The sequence below is a fragment of the Lepisma saccharinum genome, chromosome 4, assembly GCF_977018435.1.
Source record: "Lepisma saccharinum chromosome 4, izLepSacc3.1, whole genome shotgun sequence".
Classification (NCBI taxonomy): Eukaryota; Metazoa; Arthropoda; class Insecta; order Zygentoma; family Lepismatidae; genus Lepisma; species Lepisma saccharinum.
In genome coordinates this window covers 55,460,666-55,475,962 of record NC_139232.1, presented here as the reverse complement: position 1 = coordinate 55,475,962, position 15,297 = coordinate 55,460,666, and the positions used below count along the sequence as shown (strand labels likewise).

The 15,297-nt window shown below is 37.7% G+C and overlaps 1 protein-coding gene across 1 annotated transcript in view; it reads left to right on the top strand.

Annotated features, from left to right (window-relative positions):
* The first annotated feature begins 3,671 nt into the window (after window positions 1-3,671).
* LOC145986475 (serine/threonine-protein kinase 17A-like) overlaps window positions 3,672-15,297 on the top strand; it is a 234,541-nt gene continuing 222,915 nt past the window's right edge. Inside the window, exon 1 of the mRNA XM_083120522.1 lies at window positions 3,672-4,410. Within this exon, the coding sequence (XP_082976648.1) occupies window positions 4,262-4,410 (149 nt within the window). The 5' untranslated portion in view covers window positions 3,672-4,261. The remainder of the gene's footprint in view (window positions 4,411-15,297) is intronic.

The window sequence follows — 15,297 nt, the reverse complement described above, 5'->3', positions numbered from 1 at the left end:
CTTTCGTATATTTAGTTTGTCTTGCCCAACGTTAACTCTATACGTATGTACTTGTGTAAGAAACGTGTATAAATCTGTAAGTTGCTTGTAAGTTCATATTACTATAGGGCTATTATACAGCTTTGTCTAACTTTGAGAACCGTGCTGTGTTTTAAACCCAGGAAGTCCTGGATAGTTAAAATCGAATATCATGTTCCCGACAGAAGGAGTAGCGGCGGGAGCGTAGGTTGGTAGGGGCTAGGTTTAGCTAAGCCCTCCCAGAACCAGGCATTAGCCCTCCCCCAAACGCATGCAATAGAAAATTCATCCTGAAACTATCATGTATTGCTGGGTACTACTTTACTATACCGGAGACACCTATCAATGATTTATTTCGCAATTTTTTACATTGCTAACGTACTATTCTGCATTGCGGAACATTTCATTAGGTGAAATAATGGATTTCTAACGAAAATAATGTCTATTTCTTACATACGATAGCCCCACGAATCATCACGGGGACGAGGTATGTCTACTAGGTTAGGTTAGGCCTGTTAGGTTAGGTTCCATTAGCACTCCTTTCGTTCAATTTAGCATATACGGACAATACAAGAGCGTATTGTGCTCTCGTGCAGAAAGCAAATGGCGGCAGCAGCAATAGCGCGTCGGAAATAGATTTTCGTAGAAAACCACATGCATTCGCATTAAAATGGATCAAGAACACTACAGAAAATGATTTGCGTAAGTACTTTCTCCTGTAAATTTGAAGAAATCCGTCTCCGGTATAGTAAAGTGTTACCTATTGCTGTGGTGTGACAGTCACATTTAAGTAAAGAAATTCAAATTATGTATTGATAAAGAATACAACCGTGGGGCAAGAGAGATTTTTCCCCTTGGCACTGTTGAACATAGAAAGTGAAATTGGAGAGAACCGACAAAATTTCGTCAGGAATTTATACAGAAAAGAGATAAGGGTGATATTTCTATTGAATTTTTAGATAAGACAATTGCACAATTGAACTAACGTCTTAATGTTTTTCCACGGTTGGAAAATTGCGTTGTAGATGAATAAAGGAAATTTAACTGTTTATTATTCCATTACCTATGTAGATAGTGCATTTAAATCAACGCAGGATTACAACATATGAAAATCATACGTTCTTTTTTCTAAGGAAGAAATGCGTTCTTTAATAAATTTGCAACCTGCTATAATAGTGTACTCATAGCTTTCGTAAAAGTAACATCAACACAATTCCATTTCTTGTGGATAAGATTATGTGAGGATTACCTGCTTTTCGAGAATGCCCATGATGATTTTCGTAATGGATAGAGGCAAGAAAAATTTTAGCCCCAGTTAGACCCCGCAAGTGAGCGGATGAAACTCCGCCTATGAGTAGCGGACTAACTTTGTGACGATCGGTGTTCAACTGGAGGAGTTTGCTCAGTATTTGACACGTCAAGTTCAAGATCACTAATAGACTGTTCATTGCATTGTTGTCATTTCTCTCTCTCTCAAAAACAGTAGTTGTTGATTGTTCCCGCGCGGACGATGAAGGACCTCTCATCTCCATTTTTGTAAAAGAGAGTGGACAATAAACAGCAGTGATGGAAGGAAATACGCAGTTATTTTATTAAAAAGACAATACGCCAACGCAAAACATAAAATACAATTTTAGTAATGATACATGCAAAACGTTTATATATAAGATTCATATATGCATTTTTGCACATGCAATATGCATTTATTAAAAAAAAACAGCTTAAAATATGCATTTGCACTTACAATATGTAAAATGCATAGCTATCCGGAGCCTAATTGTCACCTTTTAAGCAAAGTGTTCTGGCTTCGAAACTTGGTGGGGGTATATCGTGGTTCGGATCTCACCTTAAGCTGACTTAAAAACAAATAATATTATTTGATTGAGTTGGTGTTTTAAGTCCATTTTTGCCCTGTAAGTCTAATTGGGACTGGACCTACATTTTAAAGTGGATCCGAACAACTATGTGCCTCCACTGGGTATCGAACCCGGGACGGGACCCCTTGATTGCAAAGCAACGATGCTATCACTGCGCCATGGGAGAGGCCAAACATTATTCCATTTACTTTTTGTTTCCTTACATAATTACCCTTTACGTGAAGGTGAACTTGTTGTACATTCTTTCTATCCTGACTCATAAGATGTTACTTTTTATTTTTATTTACACACTATTTTTTCTATTTTACTTAGTGGCGTCGCTATAAGGGGCCAAGTTGAGGCACGGACCTCTTGCCACCCCCAGTTTTTAGGGGAAAATGACTCAATATGTAATTGTCATCTTGATTACCAATTGTATACGATATGCCACATTACCTTTCGAACTTCCGGTAATGTGTGTGCACCCGCATCTGACATTTTTACCCCACGTGGGAGTACCTTCTATTTATATTGACTTCACTATTGCCTTTACTTTCCTTATTATTACTTTCAGTAGCTGTCTTTCTGCGTACTTTCCTCGCCTCTTTCATACGTGTTCCTCTTGATTTCGTTCTCTCTGGCTTTCTTTCCATTAATGATTTTCCATTTGTTTACATTTGTTTTCAGTTTTCTTTCCTGTATTTTTATTTTTTTTTCATTTCTCTCTTCGTCTTCCCTTCTTTCTCGTACCCGTCACCCTTTCATTTTCTCTATTCTTATTTCTTATTCTGTATACTATTCTCTTATGAGAGCCTCCCAGATGGCGCAGTGGTAGCGTCGTCGCCTTGTAATCAATGGGTCCCGGGCTTGATACACAGTGGAGGCACATAGTGGTTCGGATCCCACTTTAAACTGTAGGTCCAGTCCCAATTACCCTTACTGTGCATAAAATGGACTTAAAACATCCAATCAATCAATATTCCCTTATGGTCACTCTCCATTTATTTTCCATTATCTGGGCATTCACCCCCTCGGGTTTTATAGCTCTTTTGTGCCATTAAATCTTGAAATTTTAGTCTTTCGTGATACGTTATTCAGGAATGTTGTCGAAGGTCTTATCCCTGCATTATTTTAAATCACACATTTTTGTAATTTTATTTCCTTCTGTTTTGAAAGTGAGTTTCCACCATGCTGTGGAACGGTAAAATATTAGTCGACCTGGAACATTAATACTAATGGGTATCCCGACAAGGTAGTGGTAACGTTGTCGACTTGTAATCAAGGACCGTGTTATTCCGTAATATATTTCGTGAACCTAGGTTTCGAAAACAGAACGGAACACTTGCATTGTATCTGTACTTCCAGTACTTCTCTCACTACAAGAAGAAAAATGTAATAAATTTTGGCTCTTTTACCCAAAATATGCATTTTGTATGGCGTTTATTGTTATATGAAATCCTTCTGCCCCCGAAAAATATCCCCTCCTCTGCCGCCACACTATTTTTTCTGGCACCGCCACTGGTCATTCAATAGTAAACAGTGCGTGCAGGAGATGAATTTACACAAACATGCAACTATGCGAAGTTGTCACTCGATTCAACCTTGTGCGCTGAACGCCGCCTACTGCCAAGAAGCCAAAACAAGGCCTGCAACTGTATAATTTGTGCCCAATGCTATTTTATGCACAACACGGTTTGGGCACCTCAAGGAAAAAACACAACACAAGCACAGGAGTACGCAAGGAGTGGGGAAATAAAAAAAGCTACACTAGCGCCATCCACAATATGCCGGCCGTTCCGTGTACTCAGTTCGTCGAAGGCACCCGAGCGAACAAGAAGACAGCTGTTGCTGCTCCGGATCAACCGCCTGTTTTACGTGGTACCGTCCGTGCAATTGGTGGAGCGTGGGGAAGGGATTTTTAAATTTGAAAATCGCCACGATTGCGTGTTCTTTTTATCAGCGTTGTGTTTAGATTTTGAGTTTTCTCTCAAGTACTATGAGCTAAAACGGCGATACCAAAAGTTGAAGTGTAAAGTTGTGACAGTTTGTAACAATACTCGAAAATAGTTGTGTTTACGTCCTGTATTATCACAGTCTTCGAAGTGATATGTTGACCTACATTGAGTGATTGTGATTCTAGAAAAAACAAGGAATACGTAAATGTGCATTGTAGTGATTGTATCCGGATAATGATGAGGTTCTACCGAGTAAAGGTTTGTTGATTTCAAGTTTCAGCAACGTCGTGAAAAGGTTCAGTCTTTTTACCTGCCGTGTGTAACCCAAAGGTGGTGTGGGGTCTTGTCAATAGTGCTTGGCTTGCCGAAAGTTTAGCCTCGTGGGAACCTAAGGGCTTGTGATTGTCCTTCTTCTGTAAAGAAGCAACAGACATGTCTAAGCAACAGAACTTGGTCAACGGTCTGTGTTTGAATTCCGAGCACAATGGACTTCTAAGTTTGAAAGAAGATCGGTTGAACTTGCTGATAAAGAAGGAGCCGATAACTAACACGTATCACGTGGAACACACGCCGTTTGCAAGGTAAGTGTTTTTTTTTTTTTTTTGCTGTTTTGATTTTGAAATTTAGTGCAAGGCAAGGGTCTGATTGAAAGTTTTGACACCCTTTGGTAAGTGTAGAAATGCTACTCCCTGACCCAGTAGTGTGTCATAGTATTATAGAGGTCGGTGGGCGACTACTTTTTTCATGGTGGGCATTTATGTTGGGTAGTACACTGGTGTACATCGGTTTGTAAACATCAGGCAGGGCAAACTGCTCGACATACTGTAGGTGGCATGGACGTCGCTAGAAATGTTTGTAGGGATTGGGGGTCAGGCCATTGATAAATCTTGAATAGAAATAACACACACCCCTGACATTTTTCACAAAGGTCAAATTTATGGTGTTTTTGGCTGTAAATTTACCCTTATACACCTCCCTTAAACTTAAACCCCCAGATGAAAAAATCAGGATAAACTCCTGATTATTGCACAATAATAACTATAAAATCTAATAAAAATAAACCCGCTTTATTTCAAATTTATTATTACTACTTATTGTAATATTACTATATTATTAGTACCATTATTATATCCTTGGGGATACTTCTACCAGATCCACCAAACAGACAGCTGTTTTTCATTATTATTATTATTATTATTATTTACATTCATGTAGTTCGTTATGGGGAAATTTGGTCATTTACTCTTTGAATTAAATTGTAGAATATTTTTAAAAAACAACAACTGGCGTTGATAAAACTTGAATATAAATTGCAGTTATAATTATTATGATTGTTATTGCCAGTCATTTGTCCACACAGCCCCAACATTTTTATTGTCCACACCCCCAGTATTCCTAAACACTCCCCTAAATGTTTTCACAAAAGTCCAATTCATGGTGCTTTTGTCTAAATTTACACTTACATTCCCTGATGGAAAATCCTTGATAAACCCCTGGTTATTGTACAGTAATAACTGTAAAAACCAATAAAATAAACCAATTTTATTCCAAATTTATTATTACTACTATATTAATATTAATATAGTAATTAGTATTATTATATCCTTGGGGAAACTTCTACTAGATCAACTAAATAAGTGAATATCCAGTACAACTATTTTTCATTCTTATTATTACTATTATTTACGTTCATTCAGTTCGTTATGGGGAAATTTGGTCATAAAAAATTATGTTGTTTAACTTCGCATACAAAAATCTCAGTTTTTGAATTTTGGAAACTGTTGAACCATATGGTAGAATATAAATATATATAAAAAAAACAACCTCACTAAGTGTTAGAATTTTCAAATATTAAGTTCTACATACAACATAAAATTGAAATTAAGGATTTTCCTTCAATTTCGTAGATTAAAACTGATCTCACATGTTTTGTTGGGTCCTACTTGTCACCAAGAGCGGATGGCAGATTTTTCTAACTTTGGTTTCGAGAAATATGCCTTTATGTTTGTTTAATTAAGTTTTAGTTTTTTAAAACATAAAAACTTCCACTAATTAATTAAGATCAGACAATTTCGCAGTCCCTAATTCGTGTGCTCTGACATAGGCATAAATCTGGTCCTATGGGGCGATAATATGACGTAAGGGAAGGGTGTATGAATATATGTTTATGTAGTCCTATATTTTACCACATTTTCCTATTTATGGCGTTTTTTCCTGTATTCCTTGGTCAGAGGGCGAGGTAATTCAGGCACATATCTAGAAATACATTTCGGAGGGGGCGGGTCCGACCAAGTATCACAATAATAATAATAACAATGATATAATTAGAATAATTAATTAATATTGTATTGTTATTATTACATGAATAGGTACAAAGATGGTAAAAGATGAGATATATAACAGCATGTATTCATTATCTACCTTACGTGTGGTTAAGATCGCCAAAAATTGTGTTCAAACAACTGCCTTGGCAAGGAAATTAATGGATAAGAGATAAGGAATTGCATAGGCCTATTTATTGAATAATAAAAAAGGATCCAATTGAAATATGCAAAAATAATTGTACGGTGATTACTTTTAATTGCCTATTACAATTAACGAAAAGTAAAGTTGCTGAATAATATTTCATGCATATCATCGTAAGTACTAGTGTGCATAAATCTTTGGAAGCCGTATGATATGAGCCAAATTCCTTGCCTTCCAATAAGCTCAGCAGAAATAAATAATCATCGCTTATGTAACAAATGCTAAACAATTATATTTTAGTACTTGGTAAGTCTTTCGGGGGGGGTACCCCCTGGACCACCCTTTAAATACGTCCTTTCGAAGAATTTTGAAACTAGTTTCTTCTCATAAAAAAAAAGTTTAGGAATAAAGTGTATTCACGTAGCTGCATGCGTTTCCGTAACGTCTGGATTGTGTAGATGATGCAAAATCTTTTAATATTTAAAATGAATCGTGATATGTTTATATTTTTTTAGATTTTGCTTACTTTTTATTTCTATTTATAGCTTTTTTAGAAGTCAATGCTATATTTTTCCACCTTTTATAGATCTGATATGATTTTTTTTTAATGTTTTTCTCCTTTTCGGCACGCACTGTTAGGAACGATATCGTTTAGCTCACAGTACCGAATAGCGGACATTAGTTCAACCATAACATATCCGTTTCCTATTTTGTTTTGTCTGCATATTTTAGCGCATAGTTTAGTCTTTTAACCAAATCCATCGCGTATTGATCTGTTCCTAGACAGCCTCAAGTGGTCGCGGGTTCAGTTCCCAATGGGGACACCGGTGATCTTGAGTTCTTGGGTTCGATACTCGGAGGAAACACATAGTAGTTCGGATTCCATTTGAAACTGTAAGTCCTGTCCCGATTAGTCTTTCTGAACATGTGACGCTACGTCGCCAGGGGTCCCTGGTTCGAATCCCGGCTTGGACATGGATGTTTGTGAGTGTCCATTCATCAATTTCATTGTATCATCATTCATCTCCATCTTCGCAAATTAGCCAAAAGTGGCACAAAAAGTGAAGCAAAATAAAGCAAATAAGAAAAGTTATTTCTGTGCATGAAGTGGACTTATAAACAAACCCAATGGGTGTTATCTCAACTGTTCTGAAGCCACGATTAACCAATCCGAAACTCAGAGTGGATTTAAAGTAATGAAACCAATTGTTTCTTTATGGCAACAATAGTACTACTATGTGGAGCAGTTGTGTACCAATGATTTTTTAGTAGTCTGCACTGTATTACGCCATATTTTCCAACATGAAAGTTATTTATTTTAAATATATTGAGCCAAAAGGAGGAGGGGCTATGACACCCACCCACCCCTCTTATTCTAGAATTTTCTTCTCATGAAATTTAGTGTGATCTAGATCATATCCAGAATAATACGGGAGGGGGACAAAAATCTTGGAGGTGGAGGCGGTTGTATTCCGTTTGGGAATTATCTTCAAAATGAGTAACTTGGCAGTTACTTAAAACGTTCATATCGAAATCATAGTATATTCAATTGTCTCCCTCTGCAATGCATGAACATCCTACTGAGAGAAATCATGTCTGGAGGGGCTGACGGACACCGAAAACTCTTTCAGAAAACCTGACCTCGGGTTTTGAACCGGAATACTAGTCCTTTACCGCAGCAACTCAACCAAGCGTTTTCGGTATGAGACGTCAAGCCTCTGTTCTCAGTCGAGAGGTATGATTGGTCATTCAGCAGAATTTTCCAACTTCGTGCTAAAACTATACTATGTTACGCGAGTAGAGGCGTCTCAAGGTCAATCTTCTAACCCCCCCACCCTGTACCAGTATTTCCCCTTCTTTCTACTTGCCTGCCCAACACAGTGGCCTGGTTGTAGTGTTGCCAGTAGCATATTAGTGACTCACTAGATCAATGAATTACCAATTTTATATAAAAAAAATCTGGAATACGCACAAACTTACTTAACCTTGTTTTCCTTAAAGTTCCCATCTACCGACTGTTCCGTTATGTAAACATTCTACCAGACACTTGGCAGAAAAAACAATAGACTGGCAACACTAAGATGCAATGCGACAAGGGTAGAGAGGGGAAGGTAACAAAGGTTAAAAGTTCTGAGTTTTAGGGGAGTGGGAAGCAGAAAATCGTGACTTTCGTTCGGCTGTTAAAAAGTAACGAGCTCTGGGGGTAGCGTTTTGTACTATGAATGTTTAAATATCTCAGAGGTGATATGAGGAGCTTTACATGAAGTCTAAAAAGAGTTTTGTTCCCTACGTCGGTCTCGTATCGATACTCTCTTCTTTTCACCCTCTTTCTGTTTTTCTACCTTTCTCCTGTCTCTTTTTTCCCCTTTCTAAACCTTTTTTCCCTCTCTTTTTATTCTTTCTGTTCCTCATTTTTCCTCTTTCTATCATTATTTTTTCTCCCTCTTTTTATCCCTTTTCTCATTCCTTCTTTTGTTTTTATCTCCCTTTCTCTCTACTTCTCTTGTTTTCATTCTCTGTACCTCCTTTTCTCTACTATTTGTCTTCATCTCTCTCTTTCTCTCTACTTCTGTTGAGTGTCCCCGATGGCGCAGTGATAGCGTCGTCACCTTGTAATCAACGGGTCCAGGGTTCGATACCCGGTGGAGGCACATAGTGGTTCGGATCCCACTTGAAACTGTAGGTTCAGTACCGATTACCCTTACTGTGCATAAAGTCGACTTAAAACACCAACTCAATCATCTCTGCTTCTGTTGTTTTAATTTCTCTCGAACCCTTTCACTTTTCTTCCCTTACCTTCATTACTATGTACTTCATTTTCTCTCTACTACCCTTGTGTTAATTTCTCTCCACCTCTCTTTCTCTCTACATCCTTTTCTCTGTACTTCTCTTGTCTTCATTTCTGTCTACGTTTTTTTTCTCCATCTCCCTTTCTTTCTACTTCCGTTGTTGTCATTTCTATGTACCTTTTTTCTCTACTACCCTTGCCTTCATACGTCTCTTGTTTTCATTTCTCTTAACCACCTTTCTCTCTTGTTTTGTCTTTATTTCTCTCTATCTTCCTTCCTCAGTTGTTTTTTTCTGTTTCCATACCTTTCGGTTTCTTCAGACCTTCCCATCTTCACTTTCTCATTTTGCCAGCGCGTTGAGAGTTCGACTCACGGTCTTGCTACCGAATAATACAATACATATCTTTCTAATTTCCCATTTTGTTTTTCTACCTTTCTGTATCTCTCTAGAACGTCTTCCCCCACCTCTTTTTGCTATTTATTTTTCTGACTTGCCTCAGTACCATTCCTAACAAAGCAACAGCAACGTGACCACCCCTATCGCAAATGTGTAAACTGCGTATAAGATAATGTTAATACTGCTACAACACCAGCAATTTAGGACGCTGGGAAGGTAAGGTCAATAATGAAGGTCGTTTACACCGTAACTTGCGATAATCGAAATGTCTGGAGAAAAGAATTACAACAGCCATTTTTCTCAAACAAGAATTCGATTTCACAGGCTTCATCAACGCAACACGACGAGTTCCCACTTTGTAATGGAGTTTGGCTCATTCACACCTGCTGAATGTTCTGTTTCGTTCCATCCCAGTTCATGCCGTCTGTTTATTGCGTTATCATTTCCATCCTCCTGTTAATTATGCTAACGGAATCCTAACCGGTTCACATAATTAACCTGATAATAAAAAGAGAAGTGACGAGGACGGCAGAGAAAAAAACAAATATGATTCTGCCTCCAAGTAGTTTTGTATGATGTGCTACTAGAAACACGTCTTATAGGTGCACAACAATACTTGCACTCCTTTTTCCATTTTCACCTATACGCTAAGGTGACCAGGTTTTTACAGTAAAACCAACAAAACGGGACATTTTAATTTTTTTTCTTGAAGGAAAAATGAGACGTTAAAATTTTAATATAGAAACGATTTCGTCATAAATACTTACCTTTAAAAACTAATTAAGAACTGTGTTAAATAGCTTACAGAATATGGTGATGTACACTGCACTCCAACCAAGCAGTCTTTTAAAATTAGAAGTTATTCATTGATATTTTGCCGATGAATGGGTCTTCTGCGATACATCCTTGTTTTCACATTTGGTAAACGTTTATACACCAATGATTAAAGTTCACCTTTTTAATCAACGTAGCTTTCAAATCTTGTACTGAGAAAGCGTTATTGTCATTTGTTCAAAAATCACTCATGTACGAAGGCCTCCCTGATGGCATAGTAGTAATGTCGACTCCTTGTAATCAAGGGCTCCCGGGTACGGTATCCGGTGGAGGCACATTGCAGACTGGTTCGGAAACCACTTTAAACCGCAGGTCCAGTCCCGATTAGCCTATCTGTGCATAAAGTGGACGTAAAACAACAATCCCATTTCATTCATGTAGGAAAGCACTCGTTCAGTGGAGGCATTAGTTCCAGCTAAACAGAGAAGAAACTTAAAATATTTTAAGAAAATTGGAATATGGCACATTGCTGACATTGAAATATAAAATAATTCCTACAGAACAATGTCATAGCTCATAGTAATAGAGAAAGTACATTTGCTGCAGTAATTCTATGCCGATAAGTCATTGTCACAAAAAAGGGACATTTTGGTATCCCGTTTTACGTTTAAGAAAATCAGGACAGAGACTAAAAAAAAGGTGGACTGTTCATGTTAATACGTCTGGCCACTTTACTGCTCACATACATTTTTTTCCCTTTTTAAGGTTATTCGAAGTGATACTACTTTTTAAATTATATAACATGTTTCTCATTCATTGAGATTCGAGTTAAAATCGCATAAGACTAAGATACGTTTACACTCAGGAGAAGTTCATATGCTTTTCATTTTATGAAGTAAAATTCGATGCCGAAACTATGAATTAGATGTCGAAAGGTCACAATTTATGTTTCTTACAGAATAGAAAGGAACGGAACTATTTATCTATCAACTAATTTTAGGCTCATGAGTCGCTCTTTCAACCAACTGTGGCAAACAAAATTCTGAAATCTAATAATCGTAATAATAGAAAAAAAAATATAGCGTAAAACGTTCAAATAACGTCACACTGCAACACCAATTTATGCACAGGCTACTTACATTCTTAAGAAACAAATATGCTTGATGGAATAGTAGTAAGTTCTGTATAGTATTTTCCAAATTATACCGGAAAACAATCGTAGTTGATGTTGGATGGAATTTGTTCCATTCCTTATGCAGCAACAATGAATTGTTTCCTGGCCGGCCTCTGTGGCGGAGTGGTTATCACAGCGCGCTGCTATGTCAGGGGATCCCGTGTTCGAATCCCGACCTGAGCATGGAGTCACTGGGGTAGGCAGAGAGGGGAGCTGATGTGGCTATACAGCCCCCTCCGTAATTTTGAAAAAATCAACACTTTCAAGTCGGTCCCTGTGGCAGAGTGGTTATCACATCGCGCTAGGAAGTCAGAGGTCCCGGGTTCGAATCCATGCATGGGCATGGTTGTTTGTTAGTGTCCATTCATCAATTTCATCATATCATCCTCATCTTCGCAATTAGTGGCACAAAAGCGAAGTGAAATAAATCGATGAAAATCAACACTTTCAAATAATAATAATAACAAAACTAGGGATATGCTAAGTGGTAAATGCACCCCCCCCCTTAAAATAGCCTCCGTTTGCCATTTTTGAGAATGGAAAGTTCTGAATATACGAAATTTTGTATTGTGTATGCTATGTATTATCCACCTTTAGAATTCCACCCCCTCCCGAAAAGAATCATCCGTACCCCAGTGCATGGAGTGAATGTCCCTTGATCATTTTCATCATCATCATCACTCATCCCCATCTTCGCGATTAGCCAACGGTGGCAGAAAAGAAAAGTAAAATAAACCAAATCAATCAGTGATTCATTGAAAATAGATTTTGCGCACGGTGAACTTAAGGTTGTATGAATTGTATAACTAAACGCTGGGTAATCGAAATATTGCCGAAATGAGTTAAAAGGAATTATGATTTTCTACAAGGAAAATGTTCCTAAACTTTTATGTAGGTCTATTTTGTGCAATTGAAATTTACAAAAATTACAAGAAACAGTGGATCAAATTATCACAGAACTATATTGAAGTTATGGTAAGAGAGTGCAGGACTACAATAAACAAAAGCTTAATATAAAACTGAGAGAATATATATGACGACAGGACGTGAACCATTAAAAAAAAAAAAGCGGTAGAGTAACTAGAAATTCGAGACAGAGAAGACAATAACAACACAAATTCGAGTATTTGAAGATGAAATCAGAAAAGAGACATCTAGAGGTGAGAAGTGAAAACGACCATCCTCATGAAGATAAAATGTTAAAATATAGCATACCGACCGCAGAGTATTCAACAACGACAGAAGTAAGAATAGGAAATATCAAAGGGAAAATGAGAGAAACGGTGAATGGACATTGTCTGAAATACTAAAGAGAAAATGTTGGAGAAGAGAGATTAACTTCTTCCTGGCAAACACCGGACAATAGAATTTCCGTAATTGAGGAAGGAACATGTTAACCGATGGAAATTAATATGAATCAATGTTTTCTTTCCGGAAATACCTAGGAATTTTTTAGAAAGAGAATTCTTTATTCTTGACTCATACGACTCTACCATGGAAAATCCCTGGTTTCCAATGAATCCGTGGAAACTCCAAGAAAGCACGTCTTTCCCTTTTCTTCCTCTTTCGTTTTCTCGTTACTCTTTTTCTACCTTCCCCCTCTCAATCCTATCTTCTATTTTTAATTCTGTATATTTTCTTTGTCTTTCGTTTTTCCATCTGTTTCTTTCTCTTTATTTTCATATTTCTGTCTCATTTTTCTTACATTCGTTGTTCCTCCCTTCTCCTATTTTCTTCCCCGCTCTAAATCTTTTACTAAAACAACGACAGAGACAATACTCTCATCCCGAGTATTGGTACAGATCAATTCCCAGAAACTTAATTAATTAATTACTGCCCTCAACAGAGAAAACCTTCAATTACATTGGTTTATACACAAAAAAAACATAAAGAACCAATACAATTAGCATACATACAAACATACATAGACGGGTACTAATCAATTAAATTATCACAAAAAATTAAATTTACCAATCGAGTTCTTCCACTTGTCATTCACCATAAAAGAACAAAGACCTGTGTAATAATTACATATCCATATTTGTAGAATATAGTAGAAAATAATGAGTACAGGGCCCGGATTCGATACCCGGTGGAGGTACAAGTGGTTCGGATCCCACTTTAAACTGTAGGTCCAGTCCCATTTACCCTTACTGTGCATAAAGTGGACTTAAAAACCAAATCAAGTCGTAATGAGTACAATGTATTTGTAAGTATAATTCTACCATTTTTTTATAAAGTTTGAATGGCAATGAGAAATGAAAGAATTAACTATTAATTGCAATAATCACACATTCTACTTAATGGACAACTAGGCTACTATATTTCTGAAAATCTACATATAGAACTAACTTAGAATGTGTAAATTGACACAACTATGTATGATCTTTTGACTCCGATATCAGATGAAAATGTATAAAGTGCTAATGATGGACTTTTGTCGCATCTAAATGCACTCAAAAATGCATCACGGGTACTTTCATCAGCTGATGTTCGGCCTGTTGCACTAAAAATGCAATTGACACAATCATATCAAAGAAACAAAAATTACACGCTCAATTGTTGATTTTTTACGTCGCTTTTTCACTTTTGGCTAATCACGACGATGCGGATGAGGGATGATACACCGAAGAGTTACCCATGACCAAGCTTGGATTCGAACCCGGGACCCATGGCGTCGAAGAAACGTTTAATTGTGTTAATTCATGTACGAAAAATGCATCAACCTTGATTTCATACGTAGCGAATTCTGTGAGAAATTACAATATTATTGTTTTCAATGCGACTGTTATGGCGTAGATAATTTATCTTCGAACCACGTCTCATCTGATCTGACCTGGGAGTATGGATCCAGAGGCGCTGGAAGTAGAAAAAAATGTAACTGGTTCTTGTAGAGATGGGTCTCGTTGTTAAGCGCATAACGGGTTGTAGATGGTGCGTCAGTCACTGCCACGTTGGGCGATTCCCAGACAGGAAGACGCCACTTGAATCTGTTCTCGGCGAGAGGGTGATGTCCGTGCAACACATCAGTTTTGTCTCCCATTCTATTCGACACCCAGACAGCGCGGAGCAAGCCATATGGAGTGTTCCAATCGTGCATGCAATTGGAAACGTCAACGTACCGAGCTTTCTCCTCTGTCATCGCTGTTAATCTAATGCAATGGCTATACCATGAGCGCATGTCCTACAAAATAGCGTCCACAACTATTTTGCTAAATAACTCTTAAATTTGCGAAATCATAAAAATTACTCATTACTTTTCTTCTCAGGTACGAGGAGGTTAACAAGAGTACAATTAACTTGTATATTTTAATAAGCCTGCAGATTTTGGCACTTGGGCATTTGCCCCCCCCACCAAGTTACGCCTATGGGTTTTATACTATACCATACTATAGTCCGTGTCGTGACAGCCCTATGAGACCGAAAGTCTGCCAAGTGGCTTTTCGTTGGGTAACACGTGGTCAGCGCTTCGAGTCCCATCGCTACAACGACAGTGGCAACCATGAATCCGTAGTGCATGGCTGCATACATACAGGATACAAAATGCCTGTTTTTGACGGCTCGTAGCTTCGAAAATGAGACTTAAACAAGCAAGACGTTATTGAGAAAAGTTTGATGTTCTCTGCATGCTGTGAAAGTATCGTATATTGGTGCTATACCTCGCCATCCCTTGTGTATATCTATTTCATACTCGAGGGGTCTCCTGATGGCGTAGTGGTAACGTCGCCGCCTTGTAATTAAGGGATCCCGAGTTGGATACCCGGTGGAGGCATACAGTGGTTTGGATTCCACTTTAAACTGTATGCCCAGTCCTGTGAGTAAAGTGGACTTGAGAAACAGAAATTCAAATTTCACACTCGATTCTAAG